Consider the following 9,211-nt stretch of genomic DNA (forward strand, 5'->3'; position numbering starts at 1 on the left):
GCATTGCTTAGACTTGGTTGGTGTTCATTGTTGAAGTTAAACCCTTAAGGGGTTTTATGGTAAAGGTGAAAAACTTGTTCATTAAAAGTTCGCGATGAAGAACTTGTTCATTGAGAATTTGTGTCAAGGTGGAGATTGTTAGAATTAAGTGACCCGAATTCTTATTTAAATAAAATACGATGGAAAATAAAATAAAAGTAAAATCCATATAGAACTAGACTTCTTTTATTTTATTTTAAAATAAAGTTTTTTAAACCTTATTAAACTTCATATATTTTATATTGATTAGGATAAGGTGTTTCAATCCTACTAGAATATAGTTTTACAAGCCTATAAATAGACATAGTCTATTCCTCTTGTATTGATTCAAATTTCCGACATAGTGAATTTTCTTCTCCTCTACCCGTGATTTTTTCCCGAAAAGATTTCCACATAAAATTTGTATGTTCTTTATTTTATTTTTTATTTTATTTTATTTTTCACAACTCCCACCCAAGATTCTTTAATTCCACCTACCTTCAAACTTCCCTTTACCATCAACCTCTCTTTTTCTTTTTTTCTTATTTTTACATCAATTTAAAACACAATAAATCAATATTTCTAACATTTAATTTGTCTTGTCCAGAAAAAAAATTGTAGAAACATGACAATAAGAACGAAAACTATTCAGCCATAATTGGAAAAAAAGAGGAAAGAAAAGAAAAGAAGAGAGAGAAATTAGTTTCTTTATACAACGCATTGAATTTAACTCTATATTGTTTTAGAATTTATTCCTGTATTTCTTTAAAAAAATTATTCCTGTAGCAATAAACAATTTTCAAATATGTAATCTTGTTATCTGGTAAATTAATCATTTAATTTGATTGTTGTACAAACTATTTACGCGATCATCTTCACACCATATTCCATAGCATAGTGCTTCACATAGGTGTTCGTGTTATATATTCGTCTCCGCACATTGGCAACCTTATCGGACCTTGCTGGGAGCATGCCATTGAAGTAACGGTACGTCCAAGACAACCCCGCCACGGCAACAGCTCCAAAGCTGCATGCTGATAAGAAGCCAGCAATGGTAACAAAAAGCACGGTGCCAACTGGGAACCATACGGGGCTAGAAACCAAGATCAATGGCATAAAAAATATGAAACCAAGAATGGTGGCGGTGACGGTAAGGCCAGTGAGGATTATAAGGATAGAAGCGAAAATGAAGAGAGCCAAGAGGCCGAGAAGTTGAGCGGAGTCAGGGGTATGGGCTTTGATTTTGCGTAGGCAAGAGGTGACAGTAGATCTCTGGTGGATTGGACGAAGCTCAGCCATGGTTGAGAGGTTGAAGGAGAAAGGGAATAGTACTTAGAGGAAGGTTTTACGAAAGAAGTAATGGGAATGGAATGAGGGTAAATGAGAAACACATGTAAGGGAGGTTTTCGGTGAAAGACAAGGTGTGCGAAGCTTTAGTTTCGGGAGACATGTAAGGGACGTTTGTGGAGAATCAAATGGAATATGTTTTTTTTTTTTTTCTTTTGCAGTCCCACGTGTGCAAGGCCTTTGACTTTTTCTTTTATGGTGGGTGTTTATCCACCAATATAATACTTTGCTTTCAGCTTAAAGATTGGAATTCCATTTTTTATCATTTTTTTCATTAATAGAAACACGTGAAAATTAAATTTAGCAAGTTATTAGTGGATAGAAACATAGATGGTTAAAAATATAACTTTTAATTACTAATTTTAAGTTTTGATGATTTAATTTTAAAATTTTAAAATTGTTGGATATGAATTATTTAAAAAAATTATTTAATTTATTGAATGAATTAAATTGAGCACAAATTGAGGTGTTAGTATAGAGGTACCAACTTGATTAATAGAATACAAGTTTAGGTACCAATTAAGTACAAATGAACAAGTTTAGAGATAATATATATTAACCATTGATTTTATAATAAGTTTAAATCAATTAAGATCGATCTAATTTTAGTTTGAAATTAAAAATTAAACCTTAACGTCTTTAACCGTTAAATTAGGGAAAAAATAAAATATATATAAATAACTTGGATCTAAAAAGAATTGATTCAAAATAATTCAAGTGTTAAATTAAATTCGAATGATTGAACATGAAAGGACCATAACATGAAATGGCTAGACTCAAAAACCCGACCCTCAAACCCGAAATGATCCAAACTAAAAATGACTTAAACCTAAAGTGGTCAAACCAAAACTGGCTTGAACTTGCAACTTACCTAAACCCAAAGTGACCTAACCAAAAATGATTCAACCTAAAATAATCCAAAAATTCTAAAACTCGAATTGCCCGGATCAAATTGACTCGACCCAAAACCAACCTAACATGCCTAATTGCCAAATTTAGATAAAAACTATAAATATATTTTTTATAAGAGAAAGGGGGTTAGAGAAGTTGATTTGCGATAAATCTAGTATAAAACTATAAATATATTTTTCGATAATCTAGTACCTAGATGTGTCTTGATCCAAATTCAGAGTTAGGAGAAATTGATCTATAATTATCCTAAACTACTCACAAGGAACTACACTGATTTACAAAAACATCATATCTCATGTTGTAGAACTCAAAATAAGGTGATTCAAAAATCATCAAGAAGTCAACTTGAAGACCTACTATTTGGATCAAGAATCGCATAAAAAGGTGGTTAGAAGGTCGTGGAAAGTCTAGTCAAAGTTAGTTATATTAATTTCTATGATTAATCTCAAACTTATCGTACATAGCTGCACTAATTTATGAAAATAACCATATATTAAATTATAAACTTCAAAATTAGGCAATTTAAAATTTGTCTCAAATATATACGATTGGACACTAAAATGACACAAAAAGTTGGTCAAAAGATCTTCAAAACTGTAGTCAAAGTTGAAGCTTATGATATTTGTTTCAAATTCGTACATAACTTCAATTTTCTTTCAACCATTTAGATCTTCTCCAACATTCTTAAACTTATAGATTGCACGATTAAGTGGCACTGTTCCAAAAACAAACACAAATACCTACTCAAAAAATTGTAAAAAGAAAAATTATTACTAGCAATTTCTCTCACTTTTCATCAACCCTTTCTCTTCATCTAATATTAGATATTAATATAGAGCCATTTTGAGCTTTAATAATTTGTAATTACTAATAAAATAAAGATTTCAAGGTTGAATTAAAGAGGTGGACAGCAATCCCAGTCCAACAAAGACTTTTACGTTTGACAGATTGCTTGCCTTTGTTTGGATGATAAGCACCTTTCCTTCTATATGGACGACCACCCTTTGACCCTTATTGGGTCATCTTAAGCGCACGTATGTATTTTCAACTATTAATTAATTTTAATTAAGAAAATTAAATTAAAGATCCCATTAAATGATTGACACAAGTCCTATTTTAATCCTGCTAAATTCATGACGGTTTTACCATATTAAAAATGCTTGTATAGCTTAGTTTAATTTAATTTTATTCCATTATAAATAAGTACAAGGCATGATCTCTAAATTTAGCTTTATTTTAAAATCATTATTTATTCTATTAAATAAATATTCAAAGTGATTAAATTAACCCTAAATCAAACTTATCATTAAGCTAAGAAAGTACCTAATACTCTATTTTAGAATCATTATTTATTTTATTAAATAAATATTCAAAGTGACTAAATTAATCTGAAATCAAACTTATCATTAAACTAAGAAGCACATAATACTCCAATGAGTAAATCTAGTGAACCATTTGTCATTTAAACTAAGAAGCACCTAATACTCCAATGAGTAAATCTAGTGAATCATTTGTCATTTTTCAATCATTAATGATTTCATGCAAGTGTCCATATTAAATGCAGTCTGTCAAGATTTATGTTGTGCTAGTGGAAGGATGATACCACTATCGGACCACTCGTACGCCTTACGGTGCAACAGAAATATTAATTAGGCAATCACCATCCATGAATATATTTGTGAGGAACAAATCTAAGATAAAATAAGGGTAGAGTGATACCCTTAGGTGATGTGAGTAGACAGGTGATAATTATCACCATTTGAAACTCATGTTACCGTTTTGGTGATGTGATGATATTATAAAATTATAGTAAAAATATAGTACATTGACAGTATTCTAGCATTTATCTATGCTTTCTGCCCCGCTTTAAACATTTGAAATACATTGTTGTTGAGCTTTTATGACAATATGCTTATTATTATTTTAGCACATTATCATGACATTTTTAATGTATGACGAGATAGAGAGAGACATTGCTAATAGTCTTATTTGTTGACTCAAGTTTTAGTGTCAAAATCTAAGGCTACTCAGTATTGAATGTGTTGACCCGAGTTTTTGAAGTAAATGTCAATGTGTTAAGGAAAATATCGACTTTGTCTATTATTATGTCAGGCACATAACTTATCTTATTTTTTGGCATGTTTGATCAAAATATTTTGATGATTTTGCTTGCATATTTTTGAGGATCTTGTGCAACGAATCTCGTATTTATTGTAACACCTTATACCCGATCTGGTTGTTCGATTCGGGTACTAAATATTACAACTACCCAAATCAATTAATCATTTTCATATCTGAATCAATTACATACATAGACGACCTAAATTCAAAATTCAACTATTATTGAAACTCATATCATTTCAGTTATAAATTCTTACAAAGCTTTTTATAACATTTCAACAGTCATTTACAAGCTTTAAAATTTAACTCGAGTACAAAGTTATTCTACCTCATGGACTCGCCTATTGTACCCCAGGTCAATTTATTTGATAATCTTTGGAGAATTCATATTGATATTACCACATATCTCGAAGAGGGTACCTCATTTATTACCTCAACCTAAAGAAGGCCACATAGACCAATTTTCCCTTTTTCATAATACTTTGGTGGATTCCCTTACTAGCTCGTTTATCCACGGTTTTAGAAAAGCTAACTCATCCCAATATACTACTCGTCATGTGAGCTTTATAGTGACTTCCCTCATTTTGCCCTATTAAACTTTCATAGCTCAACATTTTGGCACACCTAATTCGCTGCCATAGCCTAGCTATGGTTTTACACAATATAATCTCATGTTCAATATCCTGGCTGACTACCCTTTATTTACTGTCCTAGCAGACTTCAATGGTTTCATAGTCGAGCTATGGTCTTACACCTTATAACCCCATGTTTATCATCCTAACATACTATCCCGTGTTTATTGTCCCGACGGACTACCCTGTGTTTATTATCTTGGAGGACTCTATTGATTATCATAGCCAAGCTATGGTCTTATACCTTTAAACCACTTTTTAAGTGTCGCCACTAAGGACCTTATCTTCGTCCCAGTGTCGCCCCATAGAGCTTGTAGACCATCGTCACATTGCTCCTTTATAGAACCTAATTACCATTGTCACAGTGTTGCCCTAAAAGAGCACTCAATAACCGTCGTCACAGTTTCACTCTAGTATGTTAGTTGATATCATTTCGTCACATATCTAACCTTGATGCTCGAACACCTCGGTGTCTATTCCGCAAGGCCTGAAGCTTTGCAAATCACGGTTTGCATTCAACAACACTGAATTGTAGAATCTAACTGAAATTTACGTTTCCCTATCCATCCGTTCACTCCTTCGATTGGCCACTTCTACTCCATCTATCCGTCAAAGTAAATACCTCTATACTCCACATTCAAGACACTTATACATCTCATGCAAATTATGTACTTAATACATAGCACAAGTACACCACACACATCCCACCATACAACAATCATTTAACATTTAACAATAAATCATATAAGCACTTATCATCTTTATGCACAATAATAGGCTCGAATAACACAAACAAATGCAACTTGATTCATCCAAGACAGAGTGCAAAAACTCACCTTAGATCTTTTTTCCTTGTCAGCTTAGTTTGTCCCAACACCAGAGCCTCCTGCATCCTAGCAGTTAAGCATGAAAATTGCATAAATTGGTTAAATAAAAATTATTAAACCTTACAACTCAAAACCTAGTTTATAGAAACTTGTTAAGGGCCCTACACCTCATTCTTTCTGAATATCTCAAGCATAAAGAGTTAGGGAGCTTACCAAGTTCAGAATCTCTCTAATTTCAGACAACAATTCTTATAACTTCTACTCCACGCAGAACTCTCCCAAGCTTTCTTCTTCTCCAAAGCAACTGGAGGAAATAAAGCAAGTGGAAAGAAAATTACATACTAAAATTGAAGAGGACTTTTTTCTTCTTTTTTAGAGTGTCCCATTTCACCTTTCTCTATATATATCTCCTATTTGTGGTCTCTCACTCTCTTTTAAACAATCACCGGTAATTATTATGTTTTCCACTATGGAACCAGCCAGTTCCATCCTGACCCAACTGGAGTTAGAACTCAACTATTTACTTAACAGTTCACAGTTTTCCGAAAATTCTCAGTAGAGTCTGCTAACTTACCACACATTCAATTAGGTTCCAAATTTCTGCGCTAATTGGGTCGTTTAAAATATCCGGATGTGACAACTCATTCAACCTTAAAAAAATTTTCATCCTCAAAATTTCCTCTCGCACCTATTCTTAGATGCAAAATCCAAATATTTCTGTTAATCCTCTTTATAACCTAGAGGTGGACATCTTCATTTTCCCTGAAAGCTTTTGTACCGACCTTCCATTTATATATTCTTTTCGAGAATGTTCTGCTCAAATTGCGGGATTCATCATGTTCGTACAAGGCAGTTACCTGCACAAGTATAGTCTTATGTCTATCTTGGCAAATCCTTGTCATATACCTTGAACCAGTCATTTATTTTACCACGCAGCTAATGAGTGGTTCCTGAATTAACATGGGTTTTATGGCAGTTATTCAATAAACTACCAGCTCTTGCAGGCAATTTCACTTTTCTAGTTGTCGAGGGGTTTTAGAGAAACACTTTTCATTTCTAACAGGTGGCAAATATAGATTTGAGAATTTGAATCATCTATGTCAAATCAAACAAACTTCCCTTGGACACTTGGCTTTAAAAATCGAGACGCAGGGAAAAAAGGCATTTTTATTCGAAATCAAATTTTCTCATTCCTTGTTGATTAAGTTTCCTTTGAAATTCTGAACTTTCCACTCTTAAACTTCTTTGATTTCCTCGTCTATGTCATTCTTCTTTTTATCCCTTTGACCACTTCTCCGAAAGTCTTCCAAGTGATTTCTTGAGTCTTTTCATTTATTTTCATTTTCCCAAAAATGGTCAGAATCAAGCACAATCATCTTGAAGGTAACAACCATCACGACGATGGTAGTAGGAAAGGTCGTGGAGGTGATAATGAAGGCGATAGGGTTGGATCCAATGGTTGCGATGTGAGTACCCTAGTAGAAACTCTACTTTTCTATTGTACAATGTCCCAAGAGGAAATGATTCACTTTCTAGGTGTTAGAGGGGTGCAGCTGTCGAATTTCGTCTTATTCACGATGAGTGTTGACTAAGTGACAACTCCAACGACATTATTCTTCCTCTTTATTTTTTCAAGGCTGGGTTTCATATCTCACTTCATCCTTTCTTCTGTATTGTACTCAACGAGTATGAAATCATACTCAAGCAGCTCGTCGGCTTATCTTGGTTGCATACTTTATTAACTGTAGCCTGAAGGGCAAGCCACCCATCCTTAGCATTTTCCAATGGATCTATCAATTGAAAGTGACCACCCGAGGGACCTCTGTTAGTTGGCCCATTTTAGTACTCGCTAGGGCCGTGAGCCCAAAATCATAAACTTGGCTTCAAAACTTCACCTCAATAAAAACAAGGTCATTCGAGTGAGTTGCAATCTGAAAGGTAGATTTGGGTTCCTAACCCAATGGTTTATTCCTCCCGAACCTATTTGCACTCACAGGAAACCATTAGATAATGAGGTCGTAGAGGATCAATTCGGTTGCTTAAAGTTGGGCCACTCCCTTATGTTGGAGAGCTTTATCACCATCAAAAATGTTTTTTTATTTCTGCCTAGAGAATCATAGCTGAATAGTTATAGGCCAATAGATACTACTATTGGGGCTGATCTCTAGATCGTGCACCCCTCCAACATGGTGTGGTCTTACAATGCTTCTGATGATCTTGCGGCCACTTTAGTTTAGAGGAAGGAGGAACCCCCACACTTCTTCTACACCTACTACAAGCAGCACGTACGTTGTTGGTCTATTCCACCAGTAGCAACCACTAGTGTGTTCTTTAATAGTCATTTGATTCCTCGTGTGACTGACCCTTACTCTTGTTTTGCAGGTTCCACCCAATCTTCTACTCCATCTCAAACTTCTAGCAGTATGGACGTGGGTGCTCTTATGGAGAGGGCACAAGGGGTTGATAATGAAGTTGATACACGGGTACAAGTGGGTGGTAACAGTCGTAAAAGGTTAAGGGCTGAAGGGGGCTCTTGAAATATCAATGAGAGCAGTCGTAGTAGGCAAGGCAAGAAACCAGTCAACTCTGAGAGGGAGCTTACTTCGCTTGTCCTCCCTTCTAATCCTAAAACTTTGATGGAGTCTGCCATTCCAGGAGACTTGACTCCCCTCACCCAAGGTTCTCCTAATAAGTTCGCTTCCCACATTGCCTTTCTGCACCGCCGTCCCTCCTTACTGGATCAAGGCAACATCCCACTCCTTCTGGCATGATATTAAGTTTACTCCCTTGGAGGGACCATTTTGTTGCGAGTCAGCATCCATTCTCCCCAACAGAAATAAACCAACGATGGGAGAGGGGCCTACCTTAAGAATAGAAAGAATATACTCTCCCTCTTTCTCTGAAGCTCGTAAATCATTTCTCTTCGAGTTGATGGACTCTTACCAGATTGTTATAGAAGAAGGTGGCTTACTTGGTCGAGCCCTTCGTGAATGATGTAATGAAAACAAAGGTAATCGGGCTCAGTTAAAGATGACCCTGGCTTCTCGAGATTGAGAACAAACCCAACTCTACCAATATCAAGAACTAGCAGCTCATCAAATTTAGGAGTTCGCTGAGTATGTTTCTAGCTGGTAGTCTAAATATAACTCCCTAAAAATGGAATTTGAGGAGAGGGTTTGCTAGTTTGAAAACCAAATCAAGGCACAGGAGGAACTTTACTTGGTAGGCTTAGAAAGGGTTCAAAAAGAAAGCCATGAAGCCCTGAAGCTATACAAGATAGAAACCACGATAGGAATAACAAACTATATTCCCAAGTTGTGGTCCAATCACATCCTACATGCCCAAGTGGTCGTG

General features: G+C 35.0%; 1 protein-coding gene across 1 annotated transcript; it reads right to left on the bottom strand.

The window, feature by feature from the left end:
* Positions 1–879: 879 nt before the first annotated feature.
* On the bottom strand, positions 880–1,317 carry LOC108464984 (oleosin-like). The gene has a single exon (XM_017765281.1). It carries the CDS (start codon positions 1,315–1,317, stop codon positions 880–882), a length of 438 nt encoding a protein of 145 aa, XP_017620770.1.
* Positions 1,318–9,211: the final 7,894 nt, after the last annotated feature.

This window comes from Gossypium arboreum, chromosome 9, assembly GCF_025698485.1.
Source record: "Gossypium arboreum isolate Shixiya-1 chromosome 9, ASM2569848v2, whole genome shotgun sequence".
NCBI classification, from domain to species: Eukaryota; Viridiplantae; Streptophyta; class Magnoliopsida; order Malvales; family Malvaceae; genus Gossypium; species Gossypium arboreum.

Excerpts from the sequence above, each read along its gene's own strand:
- LOC108464984 (XM_017765281.1), bottom strand. The coding sequence starts at position 1,317 with ATGGCTGAGCTTCGTCCAATCCACCAGAGATCTACTGTCACCTCTTGC.